This window comes from Pholcus phalangioides, unplaced genomic scaffold, assembly GCF_987345545.1.
Source record: "Pholcus phalangioides strain wild (caught in Gottingen) unplaced genomic scaffold, Ppha-v1.0 ptg000020l_1, whole genome shotgun sequence".
NCBI classification, from domain to species: Eukaryota; Metazoa; Arthropoda; class Arachnida; order Araneae; family Pholcidae; genus Pholcus; species Pholcus phalangioides.
The window spans coordinates 8,418,981-8,435,408 of record NW_028301613.1 but is presented as its reverse complement, the minus strand read 5'-3'; the positions used below and the strand labels follow the sequence as shown (position 1 = coordinate 8,435,408).

Below are 16,428 nucleotides of genomic sequence, written 5' to 3'. Positions count from 1 at the left end.
GGCACATGTTTTGTGTGGTTCAAGTGACAGGAATATGTATCAATTTTATAAATAATTCGGCATGTTGCAGTCAATGTTCGACGAATGACATAGATTGAGCACGCAACAATGCAAGTAATTTTCAAGGGAAATGAAACCGAAACAGCTTTTAGTTTCACTTATGCATCAGTCTTGTCTCATTTTTCTTTTGCTTCCTATATATAGGTAACAATCATCCGACTCTATAATTCAGCAAGTTCGTAGTGACTAAACATCAAAGCAAATAAACACAAGGAATAAGCACCAAACCAAGTTCTTGTTACGAGTGGGTTTAATGTGTGTAAAAAGCTACAGATGAATACATTACCACAGGAACAATGGACATTTTTCTTTAGTAGCTTTCCTCACATAGTCAAACGAGAGAAAAAAAATTGTGGAATGAGTGACTATGACATTCGAAAAAAAAAATCAATAATGAAATCAAATCTTAAAAAACTGCCACACTACAATTTTTTCTTCGTCATGCTTGAATTCATTATATATATACTTTTCTTCAATCGGAAATTCTGATGGCCTTTTTTAAACTATGGTATCACATATAAGCATGAAAAAAACCAATTAAAAATAGTCCTTTTTCCAATAAAAACAAATTTGAAAATCGAAAAATTTTTTAGGGGTTTACAAAAATTTCTTATCCACTGTTTGAATATGATAAATGAAGAACAGTTTTTTTTTTACAGACATACGGTTTTCACCTTAACCTTTGGTGATCAAGATATTACTCAAAGAAGTGATGACCTTATTATATTTTACTTCACCTTGCAGAGACCTTTTTTTGGGAGTCACTCTACTCCAGAAACCAGATTTCCTGACCACATCTTATCGCCTCTTCCTGCCTCTGCCACGGCCGCGTCCACGTCTGGTAGCTGGACTCGTAGTTATCTCCTCTTTCACCTTCTCGGGCTCCTCGTCCCCATCCTCATCACCATCAACACTCTCTTCAATGGCCTCACCCTTCTCGTCGTCAGCCTTCTCTTCTTTCGCCTCAGCCTTAACTGTGGCTTGGTCGGATTCCTTAGACCCGTTTTCTACTTTTTGATCGCTGGCAGTGGTGTCCATTTTCTCCTCTTCCTTGTCGCTTTTGCCGGACTCTGCTGCCTGGTCGACGTCTTTCATTTCAACGTCTTGACCCTTTTTCATTTCCGCCTTTTTCTTAGCTGCCTCGCGCTTCACTGCCTCTTTGGCAGCCCTTTCCACAGCAGCTACATCTGCGGCCAACTCTGCTGCCTCTGCAGCTTCTCTATCAATCTTATCTTGTTCTTCTGCTAATTTCTGACGTTCTTCCTCTTGAACAAGAGCATCTTCCATTGCTTTCTTGAAAGCTTCCACGTGCATGATGGAACGGCAATGCTTGGATTTTGCTACTGAGACATCCTTAAAGAACTTGCGACAAAGCTTACAATAGTATCCCTGAACAGAGATCACAAAAGATTGTCCCGAAGCTTTTGGCTCGCGAGGCTTCTTTTTCTCTGGAGCTTTATCAGTTTCTTTTTTATCTTTGTCTTCTTTCTCTTTCTTCTCTGCACCTTCACCTTCTGCATCAGCCTCAGTTTTTATTTCAGTTTTGACAGACTCTTCATCAGTCTTCTCTTCCGGAGGTTCTTCATCAGCAATGGATTCCTCAACCTTTTCTTCTTCATTTTTGGCTTCTTCCTCAGGTTCCAATTTTATAGGTTTGATGGCAGCCTCATCATTATCCGAACCAGATTCTAGACCCTTGAGGTAATGGAACTCTGCAGATTTCTGCTTATGATCTTCACTCTTATAATGATCTCTGTACTCTTCCGAGCTACTGAAGCCAAGTCTACATGGTCGACACTTGGGATACTTCTTGTCACGTTTCTTCCTGTGTTCTTTAGTGCGGCGGTGAGCTAGGAAGTTTCCGTTGAAGACAATCTCACACACTGTACACCAATTACCAGGCTTACGAACCTTCTTCTTACCATCCTTACTCTCCTTATCCGAGCCCTTGTCATCATCCTGGGATCCCTGTCGTTTCTCCCTTCGTATCGATACCAACTCATCTATTTTATCTGTATGGCTCTTGCTGTTCTGATGCTTACGATATACCTTTTCAGTAGAGCATGTTACCTTACACACATAACAAATCAACCTTTTCTGAGATGGCTTAGAGTCATCTTTGTTCTCTCCCTCTCCAACCTCCTCAAGGTCTTGGTCACCGTTTTCCTTAGCGGTTCCTACTTCCTCATCATCTGCCTCGTCTCCAGATCCATGCCAGCTCTCGAATCCATCCATGAATTCGATATCTGATGTGTCATCAGTGGGTTCAGCAGGATTGTAAGCATCATCCTCATCACTACGCCCACGACCCTTAGACCCGCCTCTGGAGTCTCGCCTTCGCCTCGGCTTGGACATCCTCCTGTCGCCGCCACTTCCACTACCGCTTAGATTAGGACGCTTGGGTCTTGGGCCGCCTACAGGGCTACGCTGGGGAAGTCGTTTACGCTGCATCTGACCACGAGACATCATCTGGCGTCCACCACCACCCATCCTATCATTCCCGTAGCGGGATGGAGAGGGGCCACCATAGCCCATTGACCGCATCTGACCCATGCCTCCACCTCCATACATGCCTCCATAACCACCTTGACTCCTACCATAACCAGCATTCATCATTGGGTAGTTATCATTATACCCACCATAGTTTTGTCCGTAATTCCCAACACCGAATGGAGGACCTCCTTGCTGCCAAGGGCTTCCACTATAATGGTTTCTGTATGACATGTTTCTCATAGGAAGTTACTAGTTCCGTCAGAAATGTGAGTCCGAAGAACAGATGGAAGAAAAGGAATGAAGTCTTGTGAGCAGCGGTATCTCCTTCAACTGTCCGGATATAACAAATGATGACACTTTTCAGTGCACCTGAAAACCAGAAATTAAAAATGTATCAATTTTTCTGGAAGCAATGACATCTTATAAAATGAATTTCATCAGTTTCACCACAATTCTAAATAGTTAAAAATATTAAACTAGCTGATTCATGTCAAATTTTACAACTTGGCAACCAAACTTTCAAAATGGAACAGTAATTTGATTAGAACAGTAATTTATCAACGGACATTGATATGTAATTTGTTCATAACACTTATGTTAGAGCATAAGAAATTTGTCACTGTACTTTGACAGCAGAACCCTGATCAAATTTGACATTTTATTCCATTCACTATTAAATATATCTACCTATTGGCACTGTTCATTTTTGAAAATAAATTGCCCATTCCAACATTATTGCTGTGCAACAAGACACTAGTTACATATGTCAATGCTAGAACAGATACGGTCATCTTAATCACAAATCTACTAAGGATGAACACATCCTTCGGAACACTGATATATCTCAGACACAAAACGGAACGTATCCAGTCCTGATATCAATTCTTGACAGCTATTAACGAATTGTTTATACTGTAAATGCAATCTCTGCAAGTTTCTCACCCACATTATTACCACATTAAACCTTGTCGGTCACATAAAAATGAGTCAGAAGAGCTTGAACAATTGTGATTGAAACTCCCTTCATGATAGCAAAACAATAGTTTAAGTGATTAGTCTTTGACAAAACAAGCCATATTATTGAAAATTCCCCCCCCCCTAAATAAGTAAAAGCTGCAAAAATAAATCAAAGCTACTGAATAAATATTGTTTTCAGGAGGTTTTGGTAAAAAAAATTAATTCATGTTAAGATTTTTGCCATTGTAATCAAGTTGACCACTTGCCATAGTTCTAGATAGTTCAAAATTCCTGTCGTTCTAGTGCCAAGATCTAATATTTACTTTCATTTGAAGGTTCAAGACATTTATTATAATACACTTTCAATATCTTGAAGACAAGAGACCAAATTTAGATAACTATAATAAAAAGTTGCAGATTGACATTCAGAACAAAATTGTGACGTATAATCTGATCTTTACATAAGTCAAATCTTTGATATCATAATGCAGCGTGAAAACAATACGTAAACACAAGCACTGAGAAATCCTACTTAAATTTTTGAATTGCACAAATCAACATATACTCGGATGCATTCAAACTATGGATAAACTATAACTTATATACACAACCTTCATTTTTATATTATATATAGTGTTCTTGCCAAATCTGGTCATTTTGCAAAATGCCTAAGTGAAGTCTTAAGACATACGCCACAACATATATCACAGTTGTAAACTTGGAAAAATAAGAATTAACAGTTTTCGTGTGAATCTAAATGTGTTTTCAAATAAGTATTTCAAATAAGATTTTCGAAAAACAATATCTGGATTTTTTGAAAGAAAAATATTGTCAGGACTTTCCCCCTTTGCAAAAACATATCATGCAAACCATCGACAATTAGCACCAAGTTGGCAATCATTGATAACCAGTATGGAAAGTAATGACAGGTAATTAAACAATCAAATCTCACCAACCAAAAATTCCATTGGGCCTAAAATGGGAGACACCAGACTCAACGAAACGTATAGACAAAGCAGACAAGTGTCATATTGTGAATTTCGAACATCAAGATTGAATTGGTGCTGGTGTTTAGCGAATTTAATCTCCCCCACCCCCCCGAAAATGAAACATTTCATGCTTGTGAACTCATTTTGGTGATGGAAAACAAAAGCAATGGTATTTTTCCGGGTAAAATTCTATGGGAATAATTTTTCCTCAAAAAGTAGGAATTTTATATAATCGCCCTTGAAATGTGAAAGATGGAGTAGAAATTGTGGAGACTTTTTGACAGCTATGCAATGGAAATATTTTAGATATTTTACTCAGTAGCTTCCTCAAAATACACATGGCAAAATCCTGATACACTACAAACCGAGAAAAGTTGCAGCATCACAAGCCACCAAATTAACACTACTTTTTAATCACTGTTATTACAACCAGAAAATATACTATGACAAAATTCAGTCAAATGCCTTTGTAAAAAAAATTCAAACTTTTGGGTATTGCTCAGAAAGTGTAGCAATACTGCTCACAATAATACATTTCATCACAAGCGATCAGGCATTACAAAATGCTAATGCCATTAGATGCTCTCGGAGGAACAAAAACTGAAGACAAATTTAAAAATATTGAAGACAAATTTGAGTGAAATATGATAAAATGTCAGCGGTTTCCTAAAAATATTTTTAGACAACTTCATTCTAATAAATACTATTGCATCAAGCTGTTCAATATTAGACCACGGCTAGGTAAATCCCATGCTGGGTCAACTAAAACATGCGCATTGACAGATACAAGTTTATAATTACAGCACACAAGTTATTGACAGGACAACATGGAAAGGAGTCAATTCTCAAATAAAACATTGGAGCTTTTCTCTAAAAAAATAGGCTTGGCTCCAAGAAAATTTCTTTGGCCAGTGCCCAATGTTTGATTTGTCAAAACTATTGCACTAGCCCAGAGGTGGCCAATGAGCGGCATGTGTGCCATGCTATGGTTTATCAGGAGTGGCACATTTTTCCAAAATTGAAAAAACAATTCACTTCAACTTTTAAAAAATTTTAATTTTTTTTAAATGAATATCTAGTAGACTGCCAAACTTAATATGGTAGGCACTCTTAAAATAATTATGTGCCGACTTCTTATTCAATGCATTTCTATTCGGTTTTCCATATTTGGGAATAACTGCTGATCCCATAATTGTGAGATTAGATTACAGGACCACATGGGGGAAACATGTCACTGTAATAGAAATTACATTAGATATTCATAAATTCCAGGGAGGAGAGGGTACAACTAAGCCCTCTTATAATAGAATGTCTTCAATTTCCAAATACACTGCCTGACAGAAAATTCAACACCATGATTTAGTTATACAATTAGGGAAATTGCCAAAAAAGTGCAGCTGAACTATGATCCAAAATGCAAGTTTTTGATTAGTTAGCAAGATAAAAGAAATGCCAGACAAGTCAACAAATAATACTCCATCACAGAAGAAAACCTGTTTTCTTCTGTGTTGTTTTTAGTCTCAGAAGATACATGGAGTTAGTCAACGAAGTGTGTTTACGAAGATTTTCATTTCAGGCCTAGTGCTGTCTTAATGTATGGCCCGGTATCCTCAAGAGAAAAGGACCTCAGAAAAAGAAAGGTAGTTGAATTTGAGATTTTGAAATGTAGGGCCTCAGAAAAATCACTTCGCCTGGAAGGTCCACGATGATCTTAAGACAGCCCTGTTCAGGCCCACGAACGGCTGGTTGGTCTTTGTTATATTGGAGCAGAAACAGACCTACATGCATCCATTATTCAAAGGATGTGGAGATGAAGTGAAAAAAATATCGATCGTGTCAGGGGTACTGGTGCATCTAGACCAGTGATTCCCAACATGGGCGATGAAATGTTCTAAGGCAGGAGTCTTGAATCTTTTTCAGGAGCACTGCATGTATCTATCATAAGAAAAACACCCTTACTGCAAGTTTAACATACCCATGCACGAAATCCGGAATTTCAATCCTTCTTTCTTTGTACAAGGTGTTTACACGAGCATTTCAGGTGCTTCAGAGAGCACCGTGGTGCTCACAAGCAACAGGATGAAGATACCCGTTACCGTCTGGGAGGAGGGGGGGGGGGGGACGATGATGACGTTACCTTCTTTAAAATAAGATAGGGATTTTACACACATGGAAGTTAAACCTTTGGGAATAAAATCCCTACGTCAAAAACAAGTCAAATTGGAACCCAAAACTTCAACATGGTGATCTAAAAAAATATATGAATATTGTGTTCAATCAGAAAAGCTGTGAAGAAACATTCTGCGCGAATGACCTCAAAATCATCGGAAGATGAAGTAAAAAAAACGTCAATTTTTAAAGAACACTGACTTTTTGTGACACTTGCTTGATGTTTTTTTTTTCATTTCACATGGGTGATGATGTAAGTCTTTCACCATGACAGATGTTTATGTCCGTAACATAAATTTTACAAAAAAGGAAAGGCGGGCCTTTTCTGAAACGTTTGAAAGGAAATTCATCGTTGGGTAAATATAAAATTGATTAAATATGTTTTTGCTTATCAGTATTCATGTTTTGTTATATCGCACAGACAAAACTTCAACAGAAATTTTGACCATATGCGCGTCACAATAATCTTCAATTATCCAGGACTATTGGCTGCTAAGCTATTTCCCTGAACGATAAGACAAACAACTTTCTTGTTACCATCAGAGTTTGTAAAACTTCCTTGAAAAAGGAATTTTCCCATTTACGACATGCGGCGTCATTTTGAAAAGGGGGGGGGGGGAGAGGAGGCAAAAGACTTCATGCCCCACAAGAAATTCCTTAGGAATTGTTTCCAGAAGCGGGAATTTTCAGGGACAATTAGGGTTTTTTTTGTGATTTTCGTAAAAATTCGGGAGATTTAAGAACTTCTCGGGAGGCAGAGGGATGAAGCTAAAATTCAGGAGACTTGGCAGCTATGGCATTAGGAAAAAAGAATTTCTGAAGAAGGCAACGAGACAAAAAGGTTGGCAAACTATGATCCAGACCAGTGATTCCCAACGGGGACATTAACGCTCTTGAGGGCAATGAAATGTTCCAGGGGGCGGTAGAAGCCATGGGTATGTATTTAGTACTCATTGCATGAGAAATTTCTATTTTAGTTTTTCATGTCATGTACATCAGCAAATACGTAAGACGTCCATCAATAACATAGGATCCTACGGGCTGAATTGCATTTGGGGGGGGGGGGGGCCATGGGAGAGAAAACTTCCAATGGGGTGGTGGGACAAAAAAGGTTGGGGAAACTATGATCTAGACGGATGAAGCATCATTGTTTGGAGTGCCATCGCCGCAAGAGGTGACCCTATCATAGTCGAAACAGATTCTTTTTTACCGAGAGGTTGCTGTTCTAACCACCTGCAAATATGATGTGCTTACAAGGTTAGGATGACTCTTCCCTTTTCAATAGCATAAGCAATGCCACAAGTCTTGTTTACATACATAAGATTGGGGGGTTGTTTTGGTGAGTATTATCTACATGGCAACCTTTTTCCCTTGCACTGGGGGAAAGGAAAGATACCTTAAAAGACCATCTTTTTGTGGAGAGGAATGGTAGGTACCTCCGACCTTGTCCCCACAACCCACAATTCTTTACACCGCAAAAACTACTGTAAGCTCCTTTGCCTATCTTGAAATACTTCCACTTAACACATGTGACCAATGACGACTATCGGAAAAAAGACATCTTTTGCATTAACTTCCTGCAATATTTAATTTCCAATGTAAATGGGACAGTAACGAATAATCAATAAGGACTCGTAGAATTTCTCTTAAAAACAATGAAAATTCAAAAAAAATTTCATTCTTTGGAATTATCATAGGTGCCCATTCCCAGACTTATCTAAAATAAACGTAAAAATCTGGTTTGTCTCATGACATATAACTTCTAACCTTTCTACTGAATTTGCATTTTGTTTTTTCCCCACAAAACCTGAAATTTTTTTTGTTCACTGAAAGCAAACAATAAAATATTTCACATGCTAGTAAATTATGATAATCATGTCTATAATTATGAATATTAATTTCATTCATTTTGTCACCCCAAACATTTTTTCCTTTACAAAATCCATTTTGGCCCACTGACTTGCAGCAACAATTCATTCCCCACTATTGGGTTTTTATCAGCAATTTTAGTAATAGTTGGCAACTTCACTAACTTTTGACAATTTTTTGCTATAACTGACAATTTCCCTCATTTTTCTCAAGGAAATATCAACCAATTGGTCAGCCGACATTGCTTGGACCATTTAATGAGAATATTTTCAGACCCGTGAACTTCTGAAATAAAGGAACCAATCAAAAGCTTTCTTCTTTCAGGCAGGTCCTGAGCAGAAAAACTTTCCGCTAAGAGGCAACAGTGTACATTTTATTTTCAATTTTCATATCTGGAACAGGCATGGATCCAGAGGGAAATAGTTACCCTAAGTGCAGTGAATATCAATGAAAAATCTGTTCCGTAAAATACCAGATGATCCAATGAACGCTTCAATTTAAATGAAACCATATTGCAACAGCTTGATATCACATGGTTGACAAACAGATTGCAGAACTACCAGAGATCACTGTATAGCTATTTTATCTATAGCAAAAAAAAAATAATAATAAAAAAATAAATAAAAATAATAATCAAGACCCGGAGCAACGCGAACATGAACACATTTAAAAGCATGGCTGAAAACAGCACGGGTAATTATGACTGAAAACTACAACATAGCTGCTAACTTTTGAAAATGAAAATTCTGGAGATTTTCGCTCGAACCCGTATTTTATGCTAAAACCACTCCCTAATAAATATGACAGGGATTTTTTACACATAAAAGTAAAACCCTTGGGAATAAAATCCTTACGCAAAACACAAGTGAAATTGGAGGCCGAAACTTCAAAATGGTGATCTAAAAAAAATATTGTGTTCAATCAGAAACGCTGTGAACAAACATTCTGCGTGAATGACCCCAAAATCATCGGAAAATGAAGGGGAAAAAATCAATTTTTAAACACTGACTTTTTGTGACACTTGCTTGGTTTTTTTTCCATTTCACATGAGGGATGATGGCAGTCTTTCCATGACCGACATTTATATACGTAACACAACTTGTAAAAAAAGGAAAAGTCAACCCTTTTCTGGAATGTTTGATGTAAGGAAATTCATCGGAATAAGTATCTTTAAAATTGATTAAATATGTTTTTGCTTATCAGTATTCACGTTTTGTTTTATCGCACGTACGTAACATCAAAAAAAGAAATTCTGACCATATGCACGTCACTATAATCTTTATTATCCAGGACTATTGGCTGCTAAGCTATTTCCCTGCATGATAAGACAAACAACATTCTTGTTATCAGAGGGTTTGTAAAATGGGGAATTTCCCCATTTACGACGTTTGACGTCATTTCGAAAAGAGAAAAAAAAAGGATTCACTCCACAAGAAATTCCTAAGGGATTGTTTTCATAAGTGGGGTTTTTTTTTAAAATAAAGTAGAAAATGTTTAGGGACAATTAGGGATTTTGTGATTTTCATAAAAATTCGGGAGATTCTTGGAAAAATCGGGAGACTTGGCAGCTATGCTACAATGTAAGGGAGGCTGGAAAGTCTACATATACACTGAATCCAGTGCCTTGACAAGCAAGAAATTCACGCAATCCAGCAAACTGTTTTTGAAATATATGAAAAGATCTTTTTAAGACTGTTGCAAGGTGAGCATGATTAACGTTGCACAGACAAAGTTCACAAAACGCATAAGCTATCAGCTGAGCTCTGTTTTTTACAGATAAACCAGTTTCATGATGAGAAAAACTACCTATTCTTCATTTGAAAGATTTCTGTCGTTTGCGATAGTCTTGCCACTCTAGCCCATTCCTTATACCCAAAGAACATGTCAAAAATGACGCATGCGCAATTATATTTTTATGTTAAAATCGAGAGGAAAAATTTTTAGAAGAAATTTCCAATAATTCCAGAGCGGGAGGAAGGCTGAAAAATCCGGAGAAAATTAGCAGGTCTATTTTTTTTTAGATACTTTTAAGCATTCATATACATTTCCTTAACAGTTACTTTTACGATATTGACTTTCTCCATAAAATACATATCAAGGAACATGAGGAGTGGTTACAGTACATGAAATTAGAGAAGATTGAAGATGAGATAATGTCATTGTCTTCACATTCAAATATAGTGATTGCACACAAAACTTAAGTAACTGATGTTATACACACTCCTGATTTTTCATTGTATCTCAAAGGATAATTAACCTTTTTAAAATAAATTAACACAACAAAACATCATAACAAAATTGTACGTCAAAAATATATTTTTGTCACGATAATAAGAAAAGTTCCCAAAGCAGAATATGCCGAAATCTACAGCATACATCTCACAAAACAATCTGGAAAAAATTAAAGAAGTGTTGCGAAGAAACAATATCATGAGAATTTATAATACAGAACATTTCCAGTCGGCAGAGGGCTTGTTGCAGAATATTCTGCTTTGGGAAGTAAAGATAGGTCAAACCCAGCTTATAACATGAAAATTTTAGGTCTACTGCTTGTAACGAGTTTAAAATTCCATATAGAAAAACAAGGTTTTAGTCTTTTTAAAGTTTGTTATAAGAGAGTTTGACGAATCAACTTGAAAAGTGACTCATAACTCAAACACTTATACCGATCCCACAATGTCACCACATCCTGAAATGAAACTATAATTACACATTCATACAATTTTTATGATCACTTCCCTCATTTCTGTAATGGTAAAAAAAAGTCCAGAACTCAAGTTCTGTACATAATAAAAAATGCATCAGCATAAAAAATGCAAATTCCTTAGCCCACTTGATGGCCGAGTGAGCTGAGAACGCATGCTACTGAAAAAATGCTTTGAAATCAGTAAACATCATCAATAAGCATGCTAATTTTTTCATCATCACTATGAGTAGCAGTAGTAGTAAAAGTCAAAAATGACCAATCATCAAATGCCACTTGGGGCCAACCTCTCTTCTTCAGAAGTAAACAGTCCCCAGTGGTTGACAATTGCATCAACTTACACTTGATGAGAGCAATAAGCAATGGCCAAACTGCAATGTCAAAACAAGAATCAGCAAAACACGACCCTGAAAATACAGGAAAAGCATCAATAGGATGCAGAGAACAAGGTTTTTTTTACACTTTTGAAACACAAGATATTCGTAAAATCGTTCGTTTAACATATGCACCAAAACGGCATATTTTTTAAACATAGTATAATGTCAGTCATACAATAAATGACAAAGATGCTATGTGAATCTCAATAAAAGACAATTGTCTATATGCAGAGCTGGGAGCAAAAAAAAAGATGCAGCACTCATCACATACACATACATTACAATATCATTCACACAATAACAAATATCTTAAAAATAAAATTGTGTAACTAATACACAAGATCTGATTATAATACGTCCTTATAACTGATGGAATAATTAACCAATAATAATTTCAATTCCTCACCCCCCCCCCCCGTATTTGACCTTTTTTGATTTCCCAGGTTCCTCGTCAGATTATGATATGCAGTATACCTTTTATGCCAGCAAGTTTTAGACATCAAAACAGTGAGACATATCAACATCCAACCTGGCCCAAAATATAAATGTTTACAAAACTTAAATTTTGAGCTTTGCCTTCACATTTCTTTCTACCCGATACTGTGAATAGTATATACAGTGTTTCATATACAGACTCATTTGTTGGAAATATTGAGAAGGCCTGAAAATATCGGGAAAGGGGAACTTCAAGCCTAACGCATATTTCATATCACAGCTGGCATCTTCAGCTATAGTGAATTAAGGAGACTTTCGTAGAGATAAAAATTTCAGGGGTGGGAAGTGACTAAGTTCATTTTGGAGCAGCATAATTCAGGATTTGGAACAGCAAAATATGGGATTCGGAGCAGATATTTATAAATTGGAGCAGTGAAATTAACAAGAATATTTTCGTTAACCCTCAACCCTTTTCAAAATAAAACTGCACTGTCTTTTGTTATCAAACATCTTTTCGTCAACTTGATTTTTGTTTTTATGTTTTAGGCTTTTGACACCTTGTTTGAAAACGCGGCTGTCATAAAATTTTTTGTACCCATCTATTTAAGACGATTTTTGCTTACTGAGAACACTATTTGCTGCCTTGCACAGCAGCACTTCAAATGAGCTAAAAAAATTTTTTATACTTGGAAAGAAATTGTTGCAAAATGGGAGAGAAGTTGGGAAGAATCAACTCGATGTTTGGCGATTCAGCACTCATCTAGCGAGATTGGCGATCTGGACGATTTAACGCTCGTTATTGAGCAAAAGTTTCTCAACTAACATTCGTAATTCGGCTTTCGCGATGGAAAGCCCGATCAGGGGCGATAGTTTAAGTATAGTGGAATAAAACACGCTCTTCTCGTAAAGAAACGTTTTGTGGCTAGCAGAAAAAAACATTTTTTGACGCCCTTTCTGAAATTCCGGGCACACTGAAGCAAAATTCGTTATTTGGTACAGAAAAATACGAAAATACGCTATTGGAGCAGGATGGCGCAAGATATTAGTTTTGGCGCAGAGTTCCCACCCCTGAAATTTCTTACAAAACCATAACTTAAATCTTTTTTTTGAAAAAAATGAAGGATATTTCATTAGATGAAATTTGAGGGATTTTTCTTTTAAAAAAAAAGTCAATTATTGCCAAACAGTGGGTTGAATTAGAGATACAGGGTTCCCAACAAAATCTGCATATTTCTCTGGAAGAAATATAATTCAGCATCTTAACTTTTCAAATTTCGGAACCCCCCCCCCCCCCCCCCCCCCCGTCGCAGAACTTTTTTCTGATCAAACATCTGCTTATTTTCCTACTTATGTATTTCAAATATACTTCCCCCCCACCATTTTTCATTTTCTGATGATTTTTCAGGACGAGAACCCTGTAAATACCTTTACAAACTGAATCCCACCAAAAAAAATTAGCATTGGACCATTAAAACAAAACAGACTTGATAAGACATGGTCATTTGAGATACAAGTCATCTTGCAGATTCGACTGCCGGCTTTGTTTTCCAAAATGTCTTTCCCCTATCAAATATTGCATAAAATAATCAAACAAAACGGCAACAATTTACTTCAAACTTGTCAAGCCATTTTGAGAAGAGGGGCAAAATATAAGCAACAGTGTTTTTACCGGGAAAATTCTTTAGGGATATTATCCTGCTTAAAAAATAGATTTCTTTGCGGGCGCAGCCGAAATTCTGGAGATTTTGGAATTTTTCGGAAGATATGACCACTATGCAATTCAGGTGGACATTTAAGATTACCAGGCTGCCCAGACTTTTTTTGTCAAGCCATGCATTGGGGACCATAAACCCCTGGACTAATTTATTTTTCATCATTTTGATCGCAGGAAATAGGTCCTGCCTATTTTATTATAACAAACACCAGCCTTTGATAAAAAAACCACCCGTGCAGGACTTGGAGCCCCAGGAACATTGGAACCTCAGAGCGTTAGCCAAATTTCTCTTTAAAGATTTCTAGTCATCATGGTGATCTAAGGTTTTCCAATTTCCATATTTTACATTAATTTTCCCGATTCCATGAACAGTTATTGGAAATACTATATTGAGGGGGGGGGGGAAAGAAAACTCAAATTTTATAGAAATTAAAGATGGTGGCTAAGGATGCCCAATGAAATTGGGGTAATAAAGAAAAAAAAGGACATGTTTTCTTCCGCTCCAAAAAGCTTTCCCCTTTCAACTTTAGTTTAGCACCCCCTGCATTAGGGGCCTTTAGCTGAGTTTTGTACAAAATTAAACGTGGAAATCAATTTTGTAGACAATAATCGACATTAAAAAGAAATTGTCCACTTTGGACTCCTAGGCCTTGGCCGAGTTTACCGGGTTTGGGGGTGAATGCACATTTTTTCTGGAATGCCCCAAAATGCCTAAAGCCGGCTCTGACCATGACACAAAATCAGTAAAAATGAGCCGAGCATTGTCATTAATGAATTCACAATCTTTTTCATTATGACAAATTTCTGAAACAGCCCAATTCATGAGCGCTTCACCTCCGAAAATTTAATGGCAAAGGTCATGGGAGCCGGTTATAAAAAAAACCAGTACGAGGTAATAAACACGATTTCATTAATTGCATGCATAAGCTAAATCGGGCCCCGATAACTATACAAAGGAAAAGAAAAAAATCGGTCACATGACGGCGGTTTATTAGCGCGCAATAGCCGATTGGATTGAATAGGGATCAACCGATCCAATATAAGGGGAAAAAAATAGCGTTTCTAACTCGATTCACTATCCTCCATCGAAAATACGAATTACAGTTCAATTTTTTTCGATAAAATCGACGAATTCGGTCTCCTTTCAGTATATCAGAGTTCGAGGCACCGACGGGCCCGAAACACAATGCCATTATCGACAAAGAAGAGGGATCGTGATTAGGCTTAACACCGGCCGCCGTGCGAAACCGGTAAAATAATGACAAATGGTTATCGGGCGTCGAATTCAGATTTACACGCGATTTGTTTCCTTCCATTTTATCAGAATTTAATTACGTACGACTTTAAATTTACTTTTTATTTCATTAAACCGACTTGAAATGCCTTTACCCTTCAACCCCTCCACCCTCCCTCATTATACCTACACCTATACATTGCGCGAACTTACGATGCGTAGTAATAATAAAACTATAAGAAAGTAGTGAATAGCGATACGTAAAATGATGAAACTCTTACTTCTCTTAATGAAAAAACACTCGGTTACGAATCAAGATGCGATAAGTAAACATCTAATTACTAAAATTATACCCGCAAAAAAAGTAAAATGGCACTCACCAAATGATATCCGTTGGAAAAATGCGCTAGAGTGGATGATGCCACCGGCACAAGAAGTATCTTGTGCAAATAAAAAAGTAAATTAAAAAAATCTTCCTTTTCAAAGCGCGATCATGGCAAACGATTTATGATTATGATGACGATTTCTCTATTTATTTAATTATTTTTTTCTTTTTCATCTTATACGGTACAAATATTTATTTTTTTGGTATATTTACAATAAATAAATTAATATATTTCATTTATGAGTGAAGAAATAAATTCGGCATAATTGATTTCTCCAGTGTTTTCGTTACCGTGTACAACAGTAATTTTCTTTAAGTTTGAATTATTTTCATAATTTCTTACATGTAATTACGCTATTAATGAATTCCGCATATTAAACTATCCAATAAAAGTTTCATCTACATAATGCACTAAATCTTGTCCTTGAACTGACTATATTCTCGACAAAAATAGGAAAGATTGGGATTCCAAAACAATGCGGGAAAATAGAGGAGCCTAATTATCGCCAAAAATGATGGTAAAGATAAGCAAAGGTGCCAACTATCACTGGAAATGATAAAGCATCGAGCCTATATTACTGTAATATAAGTTCGATGTAATAAAGGTAAGTGAAATTGCCAACTGCAGCTAAAATTACTGAAAAATCGCCAATGGCGGGAAATGGAGCACCATCGCAAATCACGGTGGATGAAATGAATTCTACGATATAAAACGTTTAAACATAAGTATGCGAGATGAATATACATTTAAAGACGTGATTATCATAAACATAATTAGAAGTTTGAAAGATAATTTCAATCTTTGAATAAAGAACACGGATATATGGAAATGCAGGACGTATGGTCAACTTATTAGTCTGAAGTTGCGGCGTCTGAAATATGTCAAAAGCTTCATCCCCATCGAGCTTATATTATTTATAAGCTCGATGTTCATCACCCTCTATCGACGGAGTGGCAAAACTTGTTTTCTGTGTGTTCAGTGACGTCTAATCGTTAAACACCTAATCGGAATAGGGAACAGCTATTGGCTGTAGCAATAATA

At 36.7% G+C, this 16,428-nt stretch overlaps 1 protein-coding gene across 4 annotated transcripts; it reads right to left on the bottom strand.

Annotated features, from left to right (window-relative positions):
- Positions 1-292: 292 nt before the first annotated feature.
- Positions 293-15,473, bottom strand: LOC149070931 (uncharacterized). Of its 4 annotated transcripts, none has more exons than XM_089248580.1 (3): positions 15,382-15,458; positions 11,583-11,648; positions 293-2,922 (listed from the first exon to the last, which is right to left on the bottom strand). In XM_089248580.1, exon 3 carries the CDS (start codon positions 2,791-2,793, stop codon positions 859-861), a length of 1,935 nt encoding a protein of 644 aa, XP_089104706.1. In that variant the 5' UTR covers positions 2,794-2,922; positions 11,583-11,648; positions 15,382-15,458; the 3' UTR covers positions 293-858. The 4 variants fall into 4 exon arrangements, with proteins under 4 accessions (XP_089104706.1, XP_089104707.1, XP_089104708.1 ...); XM_089248581.1 differs by having other exon boundaries at positions 15,283-15,406; XM_089248582.1 differs by lacking the exon at positions 11,583-11,648 and having other exon boundaries at positions 15,382-15,473.
- Positions 15,474-16,428: the final 955 nt, after the last annotated feature.

What these genes read in the sequence shown, in the direction of transcription:
- LOC149070931 (XM_089248582.1), bottom strand. Translation starts at nt 2,793, where the DNA reads ATGAGAAACATGTCATACAGAAACCATTATAGTGGAAGCCCTTGGCAG.